Here is a 27874-nt window from a genome sequence, read left to right as displayed (position 1 = left end):
AGCTTTCCTTCCGTACATAAAGCACCACCATGCCCTGGTCCGAACGGACAGCAGGTCGGTGGTAGCCTATATAAATTGCCAAGGCGGTCTGAAAATAATCGATCTGCACACAATGGCGTAAGAAGTCCTAATATGGGCAGAGCACAATACGCTGAGAGCGACTCATGTGCCAGGCATTCTGAATTTGGGTCCGGACATGCTGTCCAGGTGCAATTCAGACAATTGGGGCAGTTCTTGGAGAGGCAAAAGTGGATCTTTTCGCCTCACAAGGCTATGCTCAATGCCGAATATAATTCTCCAAGCACAAGGATGCGTTGGCCCACGAATGGCCCAACCTTCCTCTTTATGCTTTTCCCCCAATCTCAATGTTACCTTAGGTCATAGAGAGGATTAGGGAGAGCAGATGCGCTGTGCTTTAATAGCCCCGCTTTGGAGAAATCAACCTTGGTTCTCACTACTGAATCAGATGTCGGATGCAGATTCGTGGCCGGTCCCGCTGAGGAGAGACCTCCTCATGCAGGCGGGACGGCAGATCTGGCATCACCGTCCCGATCGATGGGCGCTTCATGTCTGGCCCATCAGCGGGTACATGAGAACCTCTCTGAAAAATTATTGAATACCATTACTGAAGCTAGAGCCCCCGCGACCAGGCGGCTCTATTCAGACAAATGGTCAGTCTTTTCGGACTGGTGTAAAGCGCGAAGTCTGACCCCACAGGATTGTGAAGTGTCAGAAGTGCTTACATTTTACAAGAGCTTCTGGACGCGGGTCGTTCCCCCTCCACGCTCAAAATTATGTGGCTGCTATAGCAGCGTATCACATTCAAGTGAACGGACTAACATTGTTCGCTTCCTTAAAGGGGCTAGAAGGCTTCACCCACCTCGCCCCCTCTTCAGTCCTTATATGGGACTTGTCCAGTGTCTTGGATGTCATGAAGAGCTCTGCACTTGAGCCTCTGCATTCGGTGAGCTTTAAGCTCCTGTCACTAAAGACCGCTTTTCTGCTGGCGATCATCAGTTAAGCGAGTGGGTGATCTGCACGCGCTCTCTGTGAGCGCCTTCGTGTCTGGAATTGGGCCAAACGACTTCAAGTCGTCCTCAAACCAAGACATGGATATGTACCTAAGTGCTTTTGACTCCGTTCAGAGCACAGGTCATTTCACTCTCAACACTTTCATCACCGATAGATGAAGAAGATGCTAATTTGCTCTGTCCTGTCAGAGCGCTGAGGATATACATGGAGCGTTCCGCTGCTTAGGCAACTGAACAGCTCTTTGTATGCTTTGGCGGCTGCACCTTAGGGTGCGCGGTTACAAAGCAGACCTTGTCACGATGGATAGTAGATGCTATCTCGTTGGCTTATGAGTCTAAAGATCTCAGCTGCCCTTTAGGCATTAAAGCCCATTCTACTAGAGGCATGGCCTCTTCGTGGGCTTGGTCTATTGGCATTTCTCTAAATGATATGTGTGGCGGCAGGCTGGGCCTCCCCGTCCACTTATCAGATTATATTAGATGTCCCGGCCTTATAGGCTGGGCTTCTTGCTGTGTACAGTTTTAACCCCTTAAGGCTCGAAAAGTCCGGTCTGGGTTAAGTATTGTATAAGTCATAGCACATTCCTTATACGGCTCGAATTATCTGGCCATTCATTATTCCTGGCCCGACTATGTCCGGTCTATATATTATATTACACGTATATCGTGTTCATTCTCATTAAGGGCTTGACTCAGGTCTGGCTCATTTTGGGACTTCTTGATATCATATTACGGGCCCACCTAGGTTGGCCTGGGTTTGGTGTCGTCGGCGTTAGAGCCGTTAAGCAAGCACGGCGTTTTGCATTGGTCCCCCATAGCGTTTTAGCAAAACGCAATACGAGAGTACTCTCGTAAGGGAACGTTTCGGTTACTAACGTAACCTCGGTTCCCTAAGATGAGGGAACGAGTATTGCGTTTTGCTTGCCGTGCTTGCTCACTTGCTCAGGAGTCGCTTCAGTCGATTAACCTGACTAACCTTGCGAGAGTGGGTCTTATATACCCTTGGCTATGCAAATTCTGTTGCCCCTTGTGGCGGGAATTTGGAAGGACCTGATTGGTCCGTCCCGCCCCACGGTCTCGCCATAGGTTGCTGCAGTTGCAGCAGCACAGCCAATCAGCACGCAGCTGCTTCCTGCTGAGAGCTGTGCAGCTGCACTGCGTGTACATGGTATTTTTGGATAAAAATTTGCTTCAATATCTCGAGGAAAGGAATTCCCCCATAGCGTTTTAGCAAAACGCAATACTCGTTCCCTCATCTTAGGGAACCGAGGTTACGTTAGTAACCGAAACGTTTTCACTGGCGTCTCGTCTCCATGATGTTTTCTAGTTTTCACTGGCGTCTCGTCTCCATGATGTTTTCTAGTTTTCACTGGCGTCTCGTCTCCATGATGTTTTCTAGTTTTCACTGGCGTCTCGTCGACATGATGTTTTCTAGTTTTCACTGGCGTGTCGTGGCCATGATGTTTTCTAGTTTTCACTGGCGTCTCGTCTCCATGATGTTTTCTAGTTTTCACTGGCGTCTCGTCGACATGATGTTTTCTAGTTTTCACTGGCGTGTCGTGGCCATGATGTTTTCTAGTTTTCACTGGCGTCTCGTGGCCATGATGTTTTCTAGTTTTCACTGGCGTGTCGTGGCCATGATGTTTTCTAGTTTTCACTGGCGTGTCGTGGCCATGATGTTTTCTAGTTTTCACTGGCGTCTCGTCGCCATGATGTTTTCTAGTTTTCACTGGCGTGTCGTGGCCATGATGTTTTCTAGTTTTCACTGGCGTCTCGTGGCCATGATGTTTTCTAGTTTTCACTGGCGTCTCGTGGCCATGATGTTTTCTAGTTTTCACTGGCGTGTCGTGGCCATGATGTTTTCTAGTTTTCACTGGCGTCTCGTCTCCATGATGTTTTCTAGTTTTCACTGGCGTCTCGTCGCCATGATGTTTTCTAGTTTTCACTGGCGTCTTGGAGCGCAATAAGTGGGCGTATCGTATTCAAATAACTTGACAAGTTGACGTCATCTAGTCAGAGAAAAAGCTTCGGTCTTCTAACGATTCTTAAAAATGACTCCGAGTCGACTCTTACTTTTGAAAGAAAATAACTATATATACGGTGCACTGTAATATTTCAAGCTATCACAGGATGTTTTTGTTCACTTAGATCTATGTTACACACTACATGAAAGGTAAATTTCAAAATTCCATGATAGGTGCTCTTTAAGTGTGAGCTATATTTTGTTAGAGTAGCGTGGTGCTATTACAAACATTGGCTTTCATGCGCTGCCAAAGCCAGAACAAAACAGCATTACGGGAGGAAGATATTTCAATATATTTCTGCTGTTCCATAAGCGCCATCTATTGTCTAAAGCCCTATTCGGACGGTAATTGTTTCTCGTGGTGTCGTAAGGTATTCTCATCATTAACAGGGGCTAGTCTGTGATTTTATTGTCGCCCGAATCCAGAATGTCCGTGTTTTTCTCCCACCACCAGCGTAAAAATCCCCGGCCTAATGACCGACTGTTTTAGACAAACACCAGGACGTGTGGTCATTTAAATGCCGTTTTCAAGATGAGATCACTTCAAAATTCATTTTTTGACCCCACCGTACGGTTGCGCTTTGCTGTAATTTGGATGCATTTTAAAGATCTAGACTTTTATTACTGAAATGCTGGCAAGTGTTTACAAGAGCGATATATTTCATCACCGCTCAAAAAAAGAAGAAAAGCACGTAAACATATGAAATGGGCCGTTATTATTACGGCAGAGATTATATCTGTTAAATATAATATATGTGCAGGTCTTAAAAGCCTTCAAATTGGTTTTTAAAAAGGTACAAGCACAGGTGATTTAACAAATAATTTTGCATATTTTTAATGCCTAACAATTAACTTGTCCATATCTTTTCATTTAATTGGAAAATTCATGTACAATATTATCTCTATATTTGTATGTTTTAATTAAGTAATGATTTATAAAAAAGAAAACTAAAATTAGTGTGAAATAAATGTTAAAAGCAGGAAAAAGAGCTGCAAACGGCATCTCTCGTTAAAACTCACTCGCTCGTGTAAAATTGGACATTTTTCCTCATTGGAAATTGTATTTTAGTTGTCAGTTTATGCCTTTGCGTTACTGCATTAATGAAGGACACAGGTACAGTAGGTGTTTGATATATTGGCAGTAACACACACACCTTTATCATATTTATTGTGCTTGATTTAAAATAAAAGGTGCTTTAAAAAGTCCTTGAATCCTGTCCTGCATGATGGGCCAGTCCGTGGCAAATGATAAATAAATATCCTTCTATCGGACCCAAAGTGCGTCGGCCCACTGGGAAAATGCCAGATTACCAGTCCAGCCCTGGCACTAACTATTACCCAAAGTTGAACCAATAAAAGAGAAAAGAAAAGACGGGGCAAATCAACTCGTGAAATATTATTATGGTATATAGTGCATCAAAATGCAATGTCATCAGTTTGCCTAAATTAGAACAGAACGCTCAAATGTTTTACATTTATTTCATACCTTCACCTTTTCATCAACATTTTGAAAATATGAACACAGTGTTTCCCCTGGAATTGTTTCCAGCAGTGATGCTGTAACCGGAGGTTTTTACCAAGCCGCTCGTCGGGGGGTTAAAAAAAACACCTAAACCATGACTTCTGGCAAGTTTTGTGGATAGAAATAGACATTTTGAACATTAAAATCCAAATTAAACTTTTCATTAGTTTAACCTGCAGGGACGTGCAGAAAGTTCCTATAGGGCAAGGGCTCAAATGTAAGAAAGGGGCAATGTGTAAAAATGAAAAAAAAAAAAAAAGTGTTTGGATACTATTTTATGTTTTTGCAAAAAGTCTCATGCTTATCAAGCTTGCATTTATTTAATCAAAAATACCGGGAAAAAACAGTAGCCTAATATTGTGAAATATTATTACATGATATTTTTTTTTTACCTTTTCATTAAACATATATATATATATATATATATATATATATATATATATATATATATATATATATATATATATATATATATATATATATATATATATATATAATTTTTTATTTTTTATTTTTTTTTGAGCATCACATATCATACAAGAGCTGCAAGTAATTTTCTCTTTGCCTTGTGTTGTTTGATTCACATTAATGGCTCAATCGTCACCAAGTTTATTAGATGCTGCCCCTTTAAGACGCAGATCTAATATCATTCTCCCTTTTACACCCATTTAAGCTAAACTGTGTTTAAGTGAATACTCTCCAAGCTTGTCATTTTGAGATATGGGCTATTTTGTTGTGTAGGCTATTTGATGGTTTAGTCACGCGAAGCATGTGCAAGTCGGTCCGTTTCGCAGCGTGCGCACACACACACACACACACACACACACACACACACCCGCCTTGAACTTGGAAACAGCGTCTATTGCGCGGATTATTGTGCTTAATCAAACACGTTCTGCAATTTAGCCAAAGTGGAGAGTGCATTTGACAACAATCACAGTTTGTGCTGAATCTGACGTTAAAGGCATGTTTGGGGAGAAATGACAGCGCGCGCTATGAAGGGAAGGAAGTTGAGCATAGTTTATAATAGTTTTACCTCATATCTTCTTTTTTTAATCCTTGGAAGCGAAAATAAAATAAGATTAATATCACAGCCCTGTGATATTGTGTAAGTGTAAGCAGACTACATTTTAGTTAAGTTCTCTGGCCATCGTCAATCTCTCTCTCCTTTACAGTGTGTAAGTGAATGTCGTGATATTACTGATCATGTGAAGATTTTGCTGTTGCGCTGAAAATCCAGCGGCGGTGCTGTGAATACATTGTAGGGGAGACACTGGAACATTTTCGTGAAGTCCACTTTTAGAACATTTTCTTCATTTGTATTGAAAGTAATGCCTTTCTGATGTGATGTGTGATGGGAAAAAAGAGAGAAGAGCGAGCTCTGCAAAAGGCGGATTCAAACCTGGGTCGATCGTGTCAAAAATAAGATCCTTAAACCTTACGCTCTACTGACTGCACCACTGAAGACGGTGGAACACACACGTCTTTTTTTAATCGTAACCAGGCATTGTTAGGCGGAGCTCGTGCGAATAGCACTTGCCAACAAAGCACCCTATTTGCACTGGGTGTGAATATACACTCCATTCTCTGTTCTCTAACACTGGGGGGCGTGTCCACTGTCTCCGCTGAAACCACGCCCACTCGCGGGACAGCTGCCCTAAGCACTCAAGACAACACTCATTGGTGGGCATGCGTTAAAAGCGTGTCATGTGACTTTGAATATCATTTAGTGCTCAGCTTTGTAACATAGTCGTACTAAAAGCAACGATGGATAATTCACCTCAGATCTGGAAATTAAACAAATGGAAACAAGAGTGTTGGGGAAAGTTACTTTGAAAAGTAATGCATTACAATATTGCGTTACTCCCTTAAAAAGTAACTAATCGAGTTACTTAGTTACTTTTTAAGAAAAGTAATGCGTTACGTTACTTTGGCGTTACTTTTTCTCACCTGGGATGGGCTTGCTTTTTTATTTTGTTTTTTAATAGCAAAAAAAGTATTTTTTGTGCAAATGTAAAGACCTCTTCATACCAAAATTTAAATAATAGGCCTCAGGCTGAGGTAAAGATGTGCTGCCATTCTGGATAATGGAAGAATAGAACGCAGGAGAAAAAAGTTTTACCAATAAAAATAAAAATCTAGTAATTTTTGCTCATGGCTTAACTGAATCATCAAAGGTCAGCAGCACGACATTGGTCAGTAAAGGTAGATTAAATGCATAAACATATTAGTTTTATTTAACATTTATATATTTGAGGTTTGCATAGTATTCTGATTTTGCATTTGACTGATTTTATTCATTTTGAGGAGAACAGAATCTTTATTGTGCAAGTGAGATGAGTTAATGCTCACATTTAGTCTAGAACTACAATAACACATTTACACACACACACACACACACACACACACACACACACACACACACACACACACACACACACACACACACACACACACACACACACACACACACACAACACCTCTCTGCACTTACTCTCACTTTTCTCAACATGGGGATAGGAGAGCTGTCAATCAAATAAATGTGAAAAAGTAACTTGAGTTACTTTTTTCAAAAAATATTTTGCTGTAAATTTGAAAAGTAATGCGTTACTTTACTAGTTACTTGAAAAAGTAATATTATTACGTAACTCAAGTTACTTGTAATGCGTTTCCCCAACACTGACGGTAAATATATTCTATTACAAAGATTGTTCAACTCAGTGTGTATTTTAGTAATGGTGTAATATTAGTGCATTTGATTATGTATTTATCTCTGGTGCCGTGCACTTGCCACGAGAGCCCGCCCACACGCTGCTCTGATTGGCTGTGGGTTTTGATTGATTTGTCGCATCTCGTAGTCGAGTTACTTAACGCTGGAATCTTATCGCGTCGGGTGTAGTTGGGACACGGTGTAACTACACAATTCAGTACTACACACTTCACAGTCTTTGTAACGTGTTTCAGCAACACATTTATAACATTTATAATGTCAGAATTGCCTTAACAGGGACTTTAAATGATTCCCCGGTTTTCCTCATTTCTAATAGATATACAAAATAGGGCTGTCAAAAGATTAATCGCGATTAATCGCATCCAAAATAAAAGTTTGTGTTTACATAATATATGTGTGTGTACTCTGTTAATTATTATTTATATATAAATACACACACATTCATGTATATATTTAAGAAATATTTGCATGTATATACATTTATATAATCTATAATATATATAAATATAAATGTTTTATATTTAAAAATAATATTTTTTTCTTAAATATATACATGCTTGTGTGTGTATTTATATATAAATAATAATTAACAGAGTACACACACATATATTATGTAAACACAAACTTTTATTTTGGATGCGATTAATCGCGATTAATCTTTTGACAGCCCTAAAACAAAACCATTATGGCTTTATTTTCGAGGAGAAGTTAATAATCTGTTAGTTGAGAGCAGGAAGTCATGTCTTAACCATAAAACAATACTTTACTTAAGAGTCCTGATTTAATTATTAAATACAGTAAAACAGTGTAATATTCCTCCAGTGTAGATCATCTGTTCTCTATGTGAGTATACAGTAAAGTGTGATTTATTATCATCATTACTCCAGTCTTCAGTGTCACATGATACATTGTTGTTCAGGATTCTTTGATGAATAGAAAGTTCAAAAGAATAATTTATTTGAAATAGAATCTTTTGTCACTTTATAAATGTCTTTAGTGGTCATTTTAAAGCCTACCAAAAGTCAAACCTTTTGAAAACATGGTTTTGTTTCAGTCAGGAGAGAGTGAAGGGCGAGGCGAGAGATGACCTGATCCGAAACTCCCAGCACATCCTGGCAAATAAAGACCAGATGCTCGGCATGCCCCAGTTCGGCCTGCGGGATAACCTCATCAAATGTGAGCTCCTGAAGAGCGAGGACGCCTACACCTACATCCAGAACTACAGGTGTGGATCACAGCCAGATCTCATGCTTGAAGGGTTAGTTCACCCAAAAATGTAAATCGTGTCATTAATGACTGAGCCTCATGTGGTTGGACACCCGTCAGACCTCCGTTCATCTTCAGACACAAATGAAGATATTTTAGTGTAAATCTGATGCTCTGAAAGGCCTCCATTGGCTCAACTTTACACTCTCAAGACCCTTAAAAGACACTAAAGACTAAAGTTACAAAGTCCATCTCACTACAGCGGCTCTACAATATCTTTATGAAGACGAGAATAGTTTCTGTGCGCAAAAAAACCCTAAATAACGACTTATATAGTGATGACCGATTTCAAAACACGGCCTCATGAAGCTTCGAAGCGTTATGAATCAGTGAGTCGATTCAGCAGTTCAGAGCGTTATGAATCAGTGAGTCGTTTCAGTGTTCAGAGCATTATGAATCAATGAGTCGATTCAGCTGTTCAGAGCGTTAGGAATCAGTGAGTCGATTCAGCTGTTCAGAGCGTTAGGAATCAGTGAGTCGATTCAGCAGTTTGGATCGCCAAAGTCACGCAGTTTGGCGGTTTGACACACGATCCGAATCATGATTCGACTCACTGATTCATAAAGCTCTGAACCGCTGAATCGACTCACTGATTCATAACGCTCTGAACCGCTGAATCGACTCACTGATTCATAACGCTCTGAACCGCTGAATCGACTCACTGACTCATAACGCTCTGAACCGCTGAATCGACTCACTGATTCATAACGCTCTGAACCTCTGAATCGACTCACTGATTCATAACGCTCTGAACCGCTGAATCGACTCACTGATTCATAACGCTCTGAACCGCTGAATCGACTCACTGATTCATAACACTCTGAACCGCTGAATCGACTCACTGATTCATAACGCTCTGAATCGACTCACTGATTCATACCGCTCTGAACCGTTGAATCGACTCACTGATTCATAACGCTTCGAAGCTTCATGAGGCCGTGTTTTGAAATCGTCATCACTATATAAGTCGTTATTTAGGGTTTTTTTGCGCACAGAAACTATTCTCGTCTTCATAAAGTTATTGTAGAGCCGCTGTAGTGAGATGGACTTTGTAACTTTAGTCTTTAGTGTCTTTTAAGGGTCTTGAGAGTGTAAAGTTGAGCCAATGGAGGCCTTTCAGAGCATCAGATTTACACTAAAATATCTTCATTTGTGTCTGAAGATGAACGGAGGTCTGACGGGTGTCCAACCACATGAGGCTCAGTCATTAATGACACGATCTACATTTTTGGGTGAACTAACCCTTTGAGGTCAAAGAGGACCTATTGAGTGTTGATTATCTCCTCATATTCTCCATTGTTGCGGCTCCTCTCTTCCCAGTCTGTCAGTAACTCTCTGTTTACTTCCTGTCTCTATGAAGCCCCTCCTTCTGAAAATCACACTGTGCTCTGATTGGTCGGCTGGAGCGGTGTGTTGTGATTGGTCAAGTGGGAAATCTCCCGCCCCTTACCATAACCGGCAGTTTCAGCACACGACTAACTAACTCAACCAGGCCCCGCCCCTTTATTCTGCGCATTAATTATTATAATGAGGAATATTTGTGACGTGTGCTCAAGACTAGGGGTGTGCGATATATACCGTCTGCGATAATATCGTAATTGTTGTTTTAACGTTGTGCGATCTGACACAATCAAGTATCTCCCACACACACACCCAGAGAGTGTGTGTGTGTGTGTGTGTGTGTGTGTGTGCACACTTTCACTGCGTGATTTACTCTATTATATAATTTAATATAGTTAATCAATATCACACAAAGAGTGCAGTTTCTCCAGGTGTCAGCATTATAACAAATATGATATTGATTTTATACAAGTTTAACAAACAAGTTCATATTATCTAAGTATAGCCATGGATGCACACACTGTGCCAAGGAACCGTCTTCTTCCATTTTGCTATAAACTGATCAGTGTTCAAAAAATTGTTAGGAAACTTCACATGACCCTACATGAGTGATTACTGATAGGCTGTCTGCAAATTTAAAAAAAAAAAAACTTTTAAAGAAGAAAAAAAATCATCCACTGACTTTCAAAGCTGCTACAGAAACGACTTTCGTCTTTGAGCACCTTGATAGAAATGTAGTGGAGTAAAAAGTACGATATTTGTCTTTCAAATGTAGTGAAGTTAAAGTAAAAGTTTCCCTAAAAAATAATACTCCAGTAAAGTACAGATACTCAAAAAGTGTAGTACTCAAGTAAATGTACTTAGTTACTGTCCACCTCTGAATTTGTTACTTTACACCACTGCGTGCCACTAATAAATCGTGATTGTTTTGCGATTGCCATTAATTGCACAGCCCTAGTTTGAAGTCGTGACTTACGGGCTCAAAAACCTGCCTGGAACGCAGCATTATTCTGCTCATTTTCCAGCAATTTACTTGGATTGCTGTGTGAAAGGGGCTGTTTATTCCTGTTAAAATAGTGTATTTTAGTGTTTAATTTCCCCCTAGATGATTGAACCTTGTTATAGCAGGGCTCCCACAGTCAGAAACAATACGAAAATTAATAATTAGGGCTGTCAAAAGATTAATCGCATCCAAAATAAAAGTTTGTGTTTACATAATATATGTGTGTGTACTCTGTTAATTATTATTTATATATAAATACACACACAAGCATGTATATATTTAAGATTTTTTTTTTATTTTTATATATAAAACATTTATATTTATATTAGGGCTGTCAAAAGATTAATCGCGATTAATCGCATCCAAAATAAAAGTTTGTGTTTACATACTATATGTGTGTGTACTTTGTTAATTATTATTTATATATAAATACACACACAAGCTAGGGATGGGCATTTTTGTCCATTTCTCATTTCGATCATCGATAGGTCTCAAAAACGAGTACTCGAGTACTTGGGGGCGGGGCATGTGCAGGGGGCGGGGCATGTGCAGGGGGCGGGGCATGTCTGTAATTGAGAAAATGAAAATACTGTTATGAAAATGGTTGTTGACAAATACAAACGTGACATGAAAACAGGTATATGAAAACATGAACATATAAAACAAAAAATAACTGCTAGATTATGATGCATAAATGTCTTTGAAAAAGAAACATCTTTATAAAATGACCGTCTAATAAATAACCAAGTCAGTAATATCGAGCATTGCCTTTGAGCTGAAACTGTGAAATAACACCACCCTGCAGAGCTATCTGGTTAGTAAACTCAACCAAACGCACCCTATATCAAGATTAATATGAAGATTATTATGAACCTATTACGACATAAATCAACACAAAAGGACGTGAATGCGCACATGAACTTCAGCGTGCTAGATTTTACAGGCTATGGTTTGAAACGGAACATTTTGAATGCGCTCTTCCCTTAACAACGCTGATACACGGACAACGAAAGCACACAGAAACAACATTTTATTAAAATCCTGTTCTCATTATAATGCTTTGCCAGATTGACTCTGCACATCATGCACTTAATTTTATTATTCATGATCGAAGCGTTTACAGACATCACTGCGCGTTTTCAAACTCATAACGAAAAACAGCTTTAAATAAACTAGGTCTACTGTTAAAAAAAATATGAGAACAGTATAGCACTGCTGCATTACTAATATCAATGATTCTGAGAACAAGAATAAAACATTTATATTTATATATATTATAGATTATATAAATGTATATACATGCAAATATTTCTTAAATATATACATGAATGTGTGTGTATTTAATTTAATAATTAACAGAGTACACACACATATATTATGTAAACACAAACTTTTATTTTGGATGGGATTAATCGCGATTAATCTTTTGACAGCCCTATTAATAATACAATATTTTTTTTCCTTTGCCTAAAATATTTTATTGACATCCCTTTTTATGAGGACATTTGCTTTTAAATTATCATGTAAAAACGTTATACAATAATGACAATTATGCTTTTCCACCTTTATTTAGAGAACAAATCCCTGCAGCCTTTTAATTATAAATGACACTTTGAAACAATAACCATAAGCGGGACAGTTTTGTTTGTAACTCAAGCCTCTAGTGCACTTTTCCCTTTAGAAACGGATGGTGTCAATCATTTGCAGTAACGCTGCCCCCTGTTGAGCAAAACCCTGTCCTGCAGCTGCAAATACAGGAAGAGTATTCACAAACATAACTCGTAAAGCTCTTGTTTAGCACACAAAGCATCCGAAAGTCTTTACTTTGTCTCAGTCTGGCGTGAGGTTTCAGTATGTGTGAGATGTTTCTTAATTTAAACCTGCAGCTTCTCTCTTTGGCTCTCTTGAATCACTCGCTCTGTTGTCATTGTGTGCCGACAGCTTCTTCTTGGGCACCTACAATGTGAACGGCCAGAACCCGAAGGAGAGTCTCAGTGCCTGGCTTTCGTCCACCGCCGCCCCTCCAGACTTCTACCTCGTGGGGTAAGACTCCACTGTATTATATTTATAATAACCTAAGCCGTGATGAAGGTGTTCATATGGGTTTCCCTGCTGTAGTTTCCAGGAGCTGGACCTCAGTAAGGAGGCGTTTCTCTTCAACGATACTCCGAAAGAGCCGGAGTGGATGTTAGCCGTCTACAAGGGCCTCCATCCGGATGCCAAGTACGCTTTAGTAAGGACGCCCTCTGCCCTCTCACCCATGAGCTCGTGTCCAGATCTCACACACAAGCACTGGTTTAGTGCCAGGCCTGCCCATAATAGTCATCTACATGTTAGTCGACCAAATCCACCTCAGACGAGTGAAACATACAAGTATTATTAGCCTTACGTCTGCCACCTAACATGGCCGCCCGCTCTAATGTTGACCGGGATGAATGTGCGCTATTATTAGGGAGTGTGGAAGCTAAACGAGTACAGCGCTTAACTAACTAACCCCTATGACATCCGTTTTATTAAAAACATTTAAAAATTCTGTTAATTTGGCCTCCATTTTAATGGTTAAATTAAGTTGTAGCGATCAAAAAGCATGTCTAATTAATTAAAACATACAATTTAACAACTATTTATTAAAAGTTTAACAAAAATGACATGCCGTATTTTTTATTTTTTTAACAAGTACGTTTTATTTTGACCATATTCTGTGTTTTCTGTATTTGATTTTATTGGTTAAAAAAAATAGTAATCAAAAATAACGTCTAATTAATAGAAAAATAATTGAATTAATTGGAAAATTAAACATGCAATTTAAAGGATTAGTTCACTTTTAAATAAACTTTTGCTGATGATTTACTCGCCCCCATGTCATCCAAGATGTCCATGTCTTTCTTTCTGCAGTCGAAAAGAAATGAAGGTTTTGGATTTAAACAGTCCAGGGTTGTTCTCCATATAATGGACTTCAATGGGACCCAAACGGGTCAAGGTCCAAATGACAGTTTCAGTGCAGCTTTAAACGACACCAGATGATGAATAAGGGTCTGATCTAGCCAAACCATCAGTTTCTGAGAGAAACCCAGCAGTATTTATGCTATTATTTCACCTCTTATCAGACGAACGTGATCATCTCTGAGCTCAGCCATAACTTCCGCTAAGTGAGGTCAAATACGATTGTGGTCATAGATGTATACATAGATGCCTCATTAGCGACTGCACAGATCAGTAGAATGAGGCATCTACTATCAATACATCTATAACCAGGCTCGTATTTGACCTCACTTAGCAGAAGTTATGGCTGAGCTCAGAGATGATCACGTTCGTCTGATAAGAGGTGAAATAATAGCATAAATACTGCTGGGTTTCTCTCAGAAGCTGATGGTTTGGCTAGATCAGACCCTTATTCATCATCTGGTGTCGTTTAAAGCTACACTGAAACTGTCATTTGGACCTTGAACCGTTTGGAGCCCATTGGAGTCCATTATATGGAGGAAAACCCTGGACTGTTTAAATCCAAAACCTTCATTTCTTTTCGACTGCAGAAAGAAAGACATGGACATCTTGGATGACATGGGGGCGAGTAAATCATCAGCAAAAGTTTATTTAAAAGTCAACTAATCCTTTAAGTTTTAGCGATCAAAAAGCATGTCTAATTAATTAAAACATATACAATTTAACAACAATTTATTAAAAGTTTAACAAAAATTACATGTTTAGGGCCGTATACATTTTTTTTTTAACAAGTACGTTTTATTTTGACCAAATTCTGTGTTTTCTGTATTTTATTTTATTGGTTAAATAAAAAAAAAAGTAATCAAAAATAATGTGTAATTAATAGGGCTGTCAAAAGATTAATCGCGATTAATCGCATCCAAAATAAAAGTTTGTGTTTACATAATATATGTGTGTGTACTCTGTTAATTATTATTTATATATAAATACACACACAAGCATGTATATATTTAAGAAATATTTGCATGTATATACTGTATATACATTTATATAATCTATAATATATATAAATATAAATGTTTTATATATAAAAAATAATATTTTTTTCTTAAATATATACATGCTTGTGTGTGTATTTATATATAAATAATAATTAACAGAGTACACACACATATATTATGTAAACACAAACTTTTATTTTGGATGCGATTAATCGCGATTAATCTTTTGACAGCCCTATTAATTAATAGAAAAAGAATTGAATTAATTGGAAAATTAAACAATTTAACAACTATTTATTAAAAGTTGAACAAAAATTACATGGGTTTTTTTTTCTTTCATTTTTGCCATCTCAGAGGTTTTTTAAATGGCTTTAAAGTAATTGAGGGCATTTGCATGCAGTATTATGATTAATAATCTAACAATGCATGTGCATCCCGGTCAGCTTATTTATTTAATATCAAATACACAAAAGATTATGTTTTGACGTCACTACATTTAATAAAGCCTTGTAAGCGCAAGCACTATTGCTAGCAGCTTCATGGTTTGCATGTAAACCGGGACAATGTGTGAATTCATGGAGTTAATCAGTGTATCTGTGTGTGTGTAAGCGTGCCCATTGTCAATCTGTTTGATGATTGTTTAACCCTTCACTGCCAGTGTAAGAGTGTTGTGTTCTGTGCAGGTGAAGCTGGTGCGGTTGGTGGGAATCATGCTGTTGTTCTATGTGAAGGCGGAGCATGCGGCGCACATCTCTGAGGTGGAGGCCGAGACCGTCGGCACAGGGGTCATGGGGCGCATGGTGAGTGAGTGCTGTTAGAAGAGCTGAAACGGTTAAAGTTCACCCAAAAATGAAAATTACCCCATGATTTACTCTCCCTCAAGCCATCCTGACCGCTGACCGTCTTGATGAGTGAGTCATTGAGTCGATTCGTTCAAACACTGACCGTCTTGATGAGTGAGTCGTTGAGTCGATTCGTTCAAACACTGACCGTCTTGATGAGTGAGTCATTGAGTCGATTCGATCAAACACTGACTGTCTTAATGAGTGAGTCATTGAGTCGATTCGATCAAACACTGACTGTCTTAATGAGTGAGTCATTGAGTCGATTCGATCAAACACTGACTGTCTTAATGAGTGAGTTATTGAGTCGATTCGATCAAACACTGACCGTCTTGATGAGTGAGTCATTGAGTCGATTCGATCAAACACTGACTGTCTTAATGAGTGAGTCATTGAGTCGATTCGATCAAACACTGACTGTCTTAATGAGTGAGTTATTGAGTCGATTCGTTCAAACACTGACTGTCTTAATGAGTGAGTCATTGAGTCGATTCGATCAAACGCTGACTGTCTTAATGAGTGAGTTATTGAGTTGATTCGTTCAAACGCTGACTGTCTTAATGAGTGAGTTATTGAGTCGATTTGTTCAAACGCTGACTGTCTTAATGAGTGAGTCAATGAGTCGATTCGATCAAACGCTGACTGTCTTAATGAGTGAGTCATTGAGTCGATTCGATCAAACGCTGACTGTCTTAATGAGTGAGTTATTGAGTCGATTCGTTCAAACGCTGACTGTCTTAATGAGTGAGTTATTGAGTCGATTTGTTCAAACGCTGACCGTCTTAATGAGTGAGTTATTGAGTCGATTTGTTCAAACGCTGACTGTCTTAATGAGTGAGTTATTGAGTCGATTTGTTCAAACGCTGACTGTCTTAATGAGGGAGTCATTGAGTCGATTTGTTCAAACGCTGACTGTCTTAATGAGTGAGTTATTGAGTCGATTTGTTCAAACGCTGACTGTCTTAATGAGTGAGTTATTGAGTCGATTCGTTCAAACGCTGACTGTCTTAATGAGTGAGTTATTGAGTTGATTCGTTCAAACACTGACTGTCTTAATGAGTGCGTCATTGAGTCGATTTGTTCAAACGCTGACTGTCTTAATGAGTGAGTTATTGAGTCGATTCGATCAAACGCTGACTGTCTTAATGAGTGAGTTATTGAGTTGATTCGTTCAAACGCTGACTGTCTTAATGAGTGAGTCAATGAGTCGATTCGATCAAACGCTGACTGTCTTAATGAGTGAGTTATTGAGTCGATTCGATCAAACGCTGACTGTCTTAATGAGTGAGTTATTGAGTCGATTCGTACAAACGCTGACTGTCTTAATAAGTGAGTCATTGAGTCGATTCGATCAAACGCTGACTGTCTTAATGAGTGAGTCATTGAGTCGATTCATTCAAACGCTGACCATCTTAATGAGTGAGTCATTGAGTCGATCCATTCAAAACTGACTGTCTTAATGAGTGAGTCATTGAGTCGATTCGATCAAACGCTGACTGCCTTAATGAGTGAGTCATTGAGTCGATTCGATCAAACGCTGACTGTCTTAATGAGTGAGTCATTGAGTCGATTTGTTCAAACGCTGACTGTCTTAATGAGTGAGTCATTGAGTCGATTTGTTCAAACGCTGACTGTCTTAATGAGGGAGTTATTGAGTCGATTTGTTCAAACGCTGACTGTCTTAATGAGGGAGTTATTGAGTCGATTTGTTCAAACGCTGACTGTCTTAATGAGTGAGTCATTGAGTCGATTTGTTCAAACGCTGACTGTCTTAATGAGCGAGTCATTGAGTCGATTCGTTCAAACGCTGACTGTCTTAATGAGTGAGTTATTGAGTCGATTCGTTCAAACGCTGACTGTCTTAATGAGTGAGTTATTGAGTCGATTCGATCAAACGCTGACTGTCTTAATGAGAGAGTTATTGAGTCGATTTGTTCAAACGCTGACTGTCTTAATGAGGGAGTTATTGAGTCGATTTGTTCAAACGCTGACTGTCTTAATGAGTGAGTCATTGAGTCGATTTGTTCAAACGCTGACTGTCTTAATGAGTGAGTCATTGAGTCGATTGTTCAAACGCTGACTGTCTTAATGAGTGAGTTATTGAGTCGATTTGTTCAAACGCTGACTGTCTTAATGAGGGAGTTATTGAGTCGATTTGTTCAAACGCTGACTGTCTTAATGAGTGAGTCATTGAGTCGATTTGTTCAAACACTGACTGTCTTAATGAGTGAGTTATTGAGTCGATTCGTTCAAACGCTGACTGTCTTAATGAGTGAGTTATTGAGTCGATTTGTTCAAACAATGACTGTCTTAATGAGTGAGTTATTGAGTCGATTCGTTCAAATGCTGACTGTCTTAATGAGTGAGTTATTGAGTCGATTTGTTCAAACGCTGACTGTCTTAATGAGTGAGTTATTGAGTTGATTTGTTCAAACGCTGACTGTCTTAATGAGTGAGTCATTGAGTCGATTCGATCAAACGCTGACTGTCTTAATGAGTGGGTCATTGAGTTGATTCGTTCAAATGCTGACTGTCTTAATGAGTGAGTCATTGAGTCGATTCGATCAAACGCTGACTGTCTTAATGAGTGAGTCATTGAGTCGATTCGTTCAAACACTGACTGTCTTAATGAGTGAGTTATTGAGTCGATTCGATCAAACACTGACTGTCTTAATGAGTGAGTTATTGAGTCGATTCGTTCAAACGCTGACTGTCTTAATGAGTGAGTCATTGAGTCGATTCGATCAAACGCTGACTGTCTTAATGAGTGGGTCATTGAGTTGATTCGTTCAAATGCTGACTGTCTTAATGAGTGAGTCATTGAGTCGATTCGATCAAACGCTGACTGTCTTAATGAGTGAGTCATTGAGTCGATTCGTTCAAACACTGACTGTCTTAATGAGTGAGTTATTGAGTCGATTCGTTCAAACACTGACTGTCTTAATGAGTGAGTTATTGAGTCGATTCGATCAAACACTGACTGTCTTAATGAGAGAGTTATTGAGTCGATTTGTTCAAACACTGACTGTCTTAATGAGTGAGTTATTGAGTCGATTCGTTCAAACACTGACTGTCTTAATGAGTGAGTTATTGAGTCGATTCCTTCAAACGCTGACTGTCTTAATGAGTGAGTTATTGAGTCGATTCGTTCAAACACTGACTGTCTTAATGAGTGAGTCAATGAGTCGATTCGATCAAACGCTGACTGTCTTAATGAGTGAGTCATTGAGTCGATTCGATCAAACGCTGACTGTCTTAATGAGTGAGTTATTGAGTCGATTCGTTCAAACGCTGACTGTCTTAATGAGTGAGTCATTGAGTCGATTCGATCAAACGCTGACTGTCTTAATGAGTGAGTTATTGAGTCGATTCGATCAAACGCTGACTGTCTTAATGAGTGAGTCATTGAGTCGATTCGATCAAACACTGACTGTCTTAATGAGTGAGTCATTGAGTCGATTTGTTCAAACGCTGACTGTCTTAATGAGTGAGTGATTGAGTCGATTTGTTCAAACGCTGACTGTCTTAATGAGTGAGTGATTGAGTCGATTTGTTCAAACGCTGACTGTCTTAATGAGTGAGTCATTGAGTCGATTTGTTCAAACGCTGACTGTCTAAATGAGGGAGTCATTGAGTCGATTCGATCAAACACTGACTGTCTTAATGAGTGAGTCATTGAGTCGATTTGTTCAAACGCTGACCATCTTAATGAGTGAGTTATTGAGTCGATTTGTTCAAACGCTGACTGTCTAAATGAGGGAGTTAGCAAAAAACATTAAAATACCCTTCTCTCTCCTTTAGGGTAATAAAGGTGCAGTCGCCATCCGCTTCCAGTTTCACAACTCGGACATCTGTGTGGTGAACTCCCACCTCGCCGCACATACCGAGGAGTTCGAGAGACGCAATCAGGACTTTAAGGACATTTGCCGCAGGATTCAGTTCGGACAGGACAACCCCACACTACCCCCCCTCACCATCATGAAGCACAAGTATGATCCGAACACCACAGCCGATGTGCAGTGTCTGATTCTCTTCACTGTTAAAGGGGTGGTAAAACACATTGTTTTGAAGGCTTGATTGTGTTTGTGGGCTGCACTGTAACATGTGTTCATGCTTCGTTTTAAAAAAAAAATCATTATTTTTCATATATTTGACCTTTATTCTACACTGCTCTGTCCCTCCTGATGCTTTCCGGGTTGTATGAAGCCAGTCCCTCAAAAATACGCGATGGGCTCTGATTGGTTAGCTGGCCCAGTGTGTTGTGATTCGCTAACCGCAGTGCACGTTTGTCGGAAACGTCACGCCCCTTACCTTTAGCGGAGGCTGTGCTTTGGTCAGTATTAGAAACAACGGCGTCAATAAAACCACACCAATCTGAGCCCGAATCAGACCCAGAACATTTGAGTGAAGATGATCGAGCAGAACCTGTTCAGTCCTCGAGAGTAAAGACTGCAGATCTATAGTGATCGCTACTGAATGGCAATGTTACTTTTGTATTTTTAGAACGATTATAGCCAAATATCTGTCGCAAGAACTATTAACCCAAAACACTAAACACTGGCTTTAACTAGTAAGTTAGCCAAATCACACACAGAACCATGTTTAGCATGCCTGAAGATAAACAATACATAAAAGCTCTAATCAAAGAATCATTTACACTAATGCCAAGTTCGCTGTTGAGATTTTAACGTTAGTGTTTGTAACGATAGGTGTTCGTCGGATAACGTTAAGTATGAATGAGCATTTAACAGACTGGTTTGCAGAACAGTGTTGTCATCTGTTTACTTCCTTGCTACAACCTATTACAGGAAAACACATCGATGAAAAATAAATCAGACTTACAGGTTGTGGCCCGTGAACAGCTTCTGTTTGTAAATCCAGCTTTCAGGTCAAGCCGTTGTGCATATCCTGCATTGAACTCGCGAACATTGTGAAAGTTTCCCTCCGTGAGATGTGCTGCGGGAGCCCCGCGCGCGCCTGTTCTCTTCTGTCTCATACACACACGTGCATATAACATGCTGTATGTTAAACACTCTGTCTCATACACACGTGCATATAACATGCTGTATGTTAAACACTCTGTCTCATACACACGTGCATATAACATGTTGTATGTTAAACACTCTGTCTCATACACACGTGTGCATATAACATGTTGTATGTTAAACGCTCTGTCTCATACACACGTGCATATAACATGTTGTATGTTAAACACTCTGTCTCATACACACGTGCATATAACATGTTGTATGTTAAACACTCTGTCTCATACACACGTGCATATAACATGCTGTATGTTAAACACTCTGTCTCATACACACGTGCATATAACATGCTGTATGTTAAACGCTCTGTCTCATACACACGTGCATATAACATGTTGTATGTTAAACACTCTGTCTCATACACACGTGCATATAACATGTTGTATGTTAAAAACTCTGTCTCATACACACGTGCATATAACATGTTGTATGTTAAAAACTCTGTCTCATACACACGTGCATATAACATGCTGTATGTTAAACACTCTGTCTCATACACACGTGCATATAACATGTTGTATGTTAAAAACTCTGTCTCATACACACGTGCATATAACATGTTGTATGTTAAACGCTCTGTCTCATACACACGTGCATATAACATGCTGTATGTTAAACACTCTGTCTCATACACACGTGCATATAACATGTTGTATGTTAAACACTCTGTCTCATACACACACGTGCATATAACATGTTGTATGTTAAAAACTCTGTCTCATACACACGTGCATATAACATGCTGTATGTTAAACACTCTGTCTCATACACACGTGCATATAACATGTTGTATGTTAAACACTCTGTCTCATACACACGTGCATATAACATGTTGTATGTTAAAAACTCTGTCTCATACACACGTGCATATAACATGCTGTATGTTAAACACTCTGTCTCATACACACGTGCATATAACATGCTGTATGTTAAACACTCTGTCTCATACACACGTGCATATAACATGCTGTATGTTAAACGCTCTGTCTCATACACACATGCATATAACATGTTGTATGTTAAACACTCTGTCTCATACACACGTGCATATAACATGTTGTATGTTAAACGCTCTGTCTCATACACACGTGCATATAACATGTTGTATGTTAAACGCTCTGTCTCATACACACGTGCATATAACATGTTGTATGTTAAACACTCTGTCTCATACACACGTGCATATAACATGTTGTATGTTAAACGCTCTGTCTCATACACACGTGCATATAACATGTTGTATGTTAAACACTCTGTCTCATACACACGTGCATATAACATGTTGTATGTTAAACGCTCTGTCTCATACACACGTGCATATAACATGTTGTATGTTAAAAACTCTGTCTCATACACACGTGCATATAACATGTTGTATGTTAAACGCTCTGTCTCATACACACGTGCATATAACATGTTGTATGTTAAAAACTCTGTCTCATACACACGTGCATATAACATGTTGTATGTTAAACGCTCTGTCTCATACACACGTGCATATAACATGCTGTATGTTAAACACTCTGTCTCATACACACGTGCATATAACATGTTGTATGTTAAAAACTCTGTCTCATACACACACGTGCATATAACATGCTGTATGTTAAACACTCTGCAACGCACCCCTGTCCCTATGAAGGCTGAACAAAGCAAGTACTGCAATCCGGATGAATATAACAGCGTTTCCTCTGCATCGCGGCAACAACACTCCAGCCTAACTATACCACAACAGCGCCGCAATACAAAATGGCCTCACCCCCCCTATTTAATATTCTCGGAGGAGGGGTTTATGTAAATATTGAGCCTGGTGATGTCACCAACCCTGGAGGAATGTGTGTAGTCGCCTACTGGCCGTTTGCTGTAGTTCTTAGAAATGGATTTCTTTAAAAGCAAATATCTCCCTTTGCTTTAAACTTTGAACGTTGTAACTTTGCAGATGTTGTTTATGCTAAAGCAGCAACATTACACGCTAGCTAAAGTTAGAATAGTGAAATCGTGGTTTACCACCCCTTTAAGGTTCTCTCTTCTCTTCCAGTGTTGTGTTATGGCTGGGAGATCTGAACTACCGAATAACAGATCTTGAAGTTGATCATGTGAAGGACTTAATAGCTAAAAAGGATTTTGAGACCCTGTGTAATCATGACCAGGTAAGACGAGACACAGCTGCGGTTTCTCTGGATAGTGTTGATATGTATGGAGGTATGAATGACTGTGTGTGTGTGTGTGTGTTTCAGCTGAAGCGGCAGATGGATGAGGAGGTTGTGTTTGTGGGCTTCACGGAGGGAGAGATTGATTTCCAACCCACATACAAATACGACACTGGTTCAGATCAGTGGGATACAAGGTCAGAGGTCACCATCACTCATCATTCCCTCTGGCACAAATATCGATTTCAATATATACAAATATCGGGCACAAATATCGAATTCGATCTTCAAATTCATATGTATATAGCCTACTGTACATATAAGGAAAAATAAGTTTACCTTTTTAGCACTATTTTAAACTTTTCTTGGGGTAAATTATATTTGCTCGCATTCATTAATATTCACTTGTGTGTGCTTATATAAGTATAATTAAAAATACTAGGATATAAGTTTTTAACTTTTTTAAATTTCACATTTAAAAAAATCTAGTGTTTGATCATGTCTAAATATTTATTCAAATGCAAAAGCTAAAAATAAGTAAGTATTTATTAAAGAGCCATACAGGCCCCTGGTAGATAAACCATGGCTTTATAAGTGAAAATTATTATTTTTCCAGCCACAAAATGACTCTAATTTGCCTCTTTGCATTGGAATTCTCTATTTTAACCTTAATTACTACACTAATTGTAAAATAAATAATAAAAAATATTTTGGTCATTAGTGGACCATAATTTTTTGCACAAATAGTAGGCCTATTTAGTACCAAAAGATATCCTCAAAATATTCAGTAAATATTATTAAACTAAAATATAGAACATTTATTTAATTGAAAAATGGTCACATTTGACCAACAATGAGTTTAAATGTGAGCAATTAGTAATGAGTTATTGAGTCGATTCGTTCAAACGCTGACTGTCTTAATGAGTGAGTTATTGAGTCGATTCGTTCAAACGCTGAACATCTTAATGAGTGAGTTATTGAGTCGATTCGTTCAAACGCTGACTGTCTTAATGAGTGAGTTATTGAGTCGATTTGTTCAAACGCTGAACATCTTAATGAGTGAGTTATTGAGTCGATTTGTTCAAACACTGACTGTCTTAATGAGTGAGTTATTGAGTCGATTCGTTCAAACGCTGACTGTCTTAATGAGTGAGTCATTGAGTCGATTTGTTCAAATGCTGACTGTCTTAATGAGTGAGTCATTGAGTCGATTCGTTCAAACGCTGACTGTCTTAATGAGTGAGTCATTGAGTCGATTCGTTCAAACGCTGACTGTCTTAATGAGTGAGTCATTGAGTCGATTCGTTCAAACGCTGACAGTCTTAATGAGTGAGTTATTGAGTCGATTCGTTCAAACGCTGACTGTCTTAATGAGTGAGTTATTGAGTCGATTTGTTCAAACACTGACTGTCTTAATGAGTGAGTTATTGAGTCGATTCGTTCAAACGCTGACCGTCTTAATGAGTGAGTTATTGAGTCGATTCGTTCAAACGCTGACTGTCTTAATGAGTGAGTTATTGAGTCGATTTGTTCAAACGCTGAACATCTTAATGAGTGAGTCATTGAGTCGATTCGTTCAAACACTGACTGTCTTAATGAGTGAGTTATTGAGTCGATTTGTTCAAACACTGACTGTCTTAATGAGTGAGTTATTGAGTCGATTTGTTCAAACACTGACTGTCTTAATGAGTGAGTTATTGAGTCGATTCGTTCAAACGCTGACTGTCTTAATGAGTGAGTTATTGAGTCGATTCGTTCAAACGCTGACTGTCTTAATGAGTGAGTTATTGAGTCGATTCGTTCAAACGCTGACCATCTTAATGAGTGAGTTATTGAGTCGATTCGTTCATACGCTGACTGTCTTAATGAGTGAGTTTTTGATTCGATTCATTCAAACGCTGACTGTCTTAATGAGCGAGTCATTGAGTCGATTCGTTCAAACGCTGACTGTCTTAATGAGTGAGTTTTTGATTCGATTCATTCAAACGCTGACTGTCTTAATGAGCGAGTCATTGAGTCGATTCATTCAAACACTGACTGTCTTAATGAGTGAGTTATTGAGTCGATTCGTTCAAACGCTGACTGTTTTAATGAGTGAGTTATTGAGTCGATTCATTCAAACGCTGACTGTCTTAATGAGTGAGTTATTGAGTCGATTCGTTCAAACGCTGACTGTCTTAATGAGTGAGTTATTGAGTCGATTCGTTCAAACGCTGACTGTCTTAATGAGTGAGTTTTTGATTCGATTCATTCAAACGCTGACTGTCTTAATGAGCGAGTCATTGAGTCGATTCGTTCAAACGCTGACTGTCTTAATGAGTGAGTTTTTGATTCGATTCATTCAAACGCTGACTGTCTTAATGAGCGAGTCATTGAGTCGATTCGTTCAAACACTGACTGTCTTAATGAGTGAGTTATTGAGTCGATTCGTTCAAACGCTGACTGTCTTAATGAGTGAGTTATTGAGTCGATTTGTTCAAACGCTGACTGTCTTAATGAGTGAGTTATTGAGTCGATTCGTTCAAACGCTGACTGTCTTAATGAGTGAGTTTTTGATTCGATTCATTCAAACGCTGACTGTCTTAATGAGCGAGTCATTGAGTCGATTCATTCAAACGCTGACTGTCTTAATGAGCGAGTCATTGAGTCGATTCGTTCAAACGCTGACTGTCTTAATGAGTGAGTTATTGAGTCGATTCGTTCAAACACTGACCGTCTTAATGAGTGAGTTATTGAGTCGATTCGTTCAAACGCTGACCGTCTTAATGAGTGAGTCATTGAGTCGATTTGTTCAAACGCTGACCGTCTTAATGAGTGAGTCATTGAGTCGATTCGTTCAAACGCTGACTGTCTTAATGAGTGAGTCAATAAGTCGATTCGTTCAAACGCTGACTGTCTTAATGAGCGAGTCATTGAGTCGATTCGTTCAAACACTGACCGTCTTAATGAGTGAGTTATTGAGTTGATTCGTTCAAACGCTGACCGTCTTAATGAGTGAGTCATTGAGTCGATTCGTTCAAACACTGACTGTCTTAATGAGTGAGTCAATAAGTCGATTCGTTCAAACGCTGACTGTCTTAATGAGCGAGTCATTGAGTCGATTCATTCAAACGCTGACTGTCTTAATGAGCGAGTCATTGAGTCGATTCGTTCAAACGCTGACTGTCTTAATGAGTGAGTCAATGAGTCGATTCGTTCAAACGCTGACCTTCTTAATGAGTGAGTCATTGAGTCGATTCGTTCAAACGCTGACTGTCTTAATGAGTGAGTCATTGAGTCGATTCGTTCAAACGCTGACTGTCTTAATGAGTGAGTCATTGAGTCGATCCATTCAAAACTGACTGTCTTAATGAGTGAGTCATTGAGTGGATTCGATCAAATGCTGACTGTCTCAATGAGTGAGTTATTGAGTCGATTCGTTCAAACGCTGACTGTCTTAATGAGCGAGTCATTGAGTCGATTCGTTCAAACGCTGAATGTCTTAATGAGTGAGTCATTGAGTCGATTCATTCAAAACTGACTGTCTTAATGAGGGAGTCATTGAGTCGATTCGATCAAACGCTGACTGTCTTAATGAGTGAGTCATTGAGTCGATTCGTTCAAACACTGACCGTCTTAATGAGTGAGTTATTGAGTCGATTTGTTCAAACGCTGACTGTCTTAATGAGTGAGTCATTGAGTCGATTCGTTCAAACGCTGACTGTCTTAATGAGTGAGTCATTGAGTCGATTCGTTCAAACGCTGACTGTCTTAATGAGTGAGTCATTGAGTCGATTTGTTCAAATGCTGACTGTCTTAATGAGTGAGTCATTGAGTCGATTCGTTCAAACGCTGACTGTCTTAATGAGTGAGACATTGAGTCGATTTGTTCAAACGCTGACTGTCTTAATGAGTGAGTTATTGAGTCGATTCGTTCAAACGCTGACTGTCTTAATGAGTGAGTCATTGAGTCGATTCGTTCAAACGCTGACAGTCTTAATGAGTGAGTCATTGAGTCGATTTGTTCAAACGCTGACTGTCTTAATGAGTGAGTTATTGAGTCGATTCGTTCAAACGCTGACTGTCTTAATGAGTGAGTCATTGAGTCGATTTGTTTAAACGCTGACTGTCTTAATGAGTGAGTCATTGAGTCGATTTGTTCAAACGCTGACTGTCTTAATGAGTGAGTTATTGAGTCGATTCATTCAAACGCTGACTGTCTTAATGAGTGAGTCATTGAGTCGATTTGTTCAAACGCTGACTGTCTTAATGAGTGAGTCATTGAGTCGATTTGTTCAAACGCTGACTGTCTTAATGAGTGAGTCATTGAGTCGATTTGTTCAAACGCTGACTGTCTTAATGAGTGAGTTATTGAGTCGATTCGTTCAAACGCTGACTGTCTTAATGAGTGAGTCATTGAGTCGATTCGTTCAAACGCTGACAGTCTTAATGAGTGAGTCATTGAGTCGATTTGTTCAAACGCTGACTGTCTTAATGAGTGAGTCATTGAGTCGATTCGTTCAAACGCTGACTGTCTTAATGAGTGAGTCATTGAGTCGATTTGTTCAAACGCTGACTGTCTTAATGAGTGAGTCATTGAGTCGATTTGTTCAAACGCTGACTGTCTTAATGAGTGAGTCATTGAGTCGATTTGTTCAAACGCTGCCTGTCTTAATGAGTGAGTTATTGAGTCGATTTGTTCAAACGCTGACTGTCTTAATGAGTGAGTTATTGAGTCGATTTGTTCAAACGCTGACTGTCTTAATGAGTGAGTAATTGAGTCGATTAAGTTATTAACTTTTTTAAATTTCACATTTAAAGAAATCTAGTGTTTGATCATGTCTAAATATTTATTCAGATGCAAAAGCTAAAAACGAGTAAGTATTTATTAAAGAGCCATACAGGCCCCTGTAAAATAAATAATACAAAATATTTTGGTCATTAGTGGACCATAATTTTTGCACAAATAGTAGGCCTATTTAGTACCAAAAGATATC

At 39.0% G+C, this 27874-nt stretch overlaps 1 protein-coding gene across 4 annotated transcripts in view; it reads left to right on the top strand.

Moving 5' to 3' along the window:
- Positions 1–27874, top strand: part of inpp5b (inositol polyphosphate-5-phosphatase B) — a 131390-nt gene that overhangs the window by 50257 nt on the left and 53259 nt on the right. For all 4 annotated transcript variants that reach the window (XM_079837289.1, XM_079837290.1, XM_079837291.1 and 1 more), the window contains 7 exons: positions 8362–8532; positions 12859–12960; positions 13036–13150; positions 15545–15661; positions 19505–19692; positions 22787–22898; positions 22986–23095. In XM_079837289.1, coding sequence (XP_079693415.1) covers positions 8362–8532; positions 12859–12960; positions 13036–13150; positions 15545–15661; positions 19505–19692; positions 22787–22898; positions 22986–23095 — 915 coding nt within the window. The remainder of the gene's footprint in view (positions 1–8361; positions 8533–12858; positions 12961–13035; positions 13151–15544; positions 15662–19504; positions 19693–22786; positions 22899–22985; positions 23096–27874) is intronic.

This window comes from Gobio gobio, assembly GCF_949357685.1.
Source record: "Gobio gobio genome assembly, chromosome: 15".
Taxonomy (NCBI): Eukaryota; Metazoa; Chordata; class Actinopteri; order Cypriniformes; family Gobionidae; genus Gobio; species Gobio gobio.
Note: the sequence above shows the minus strand (reverse complement) of the source record. Positions and strands in the feature narration are given on the sequence as shown.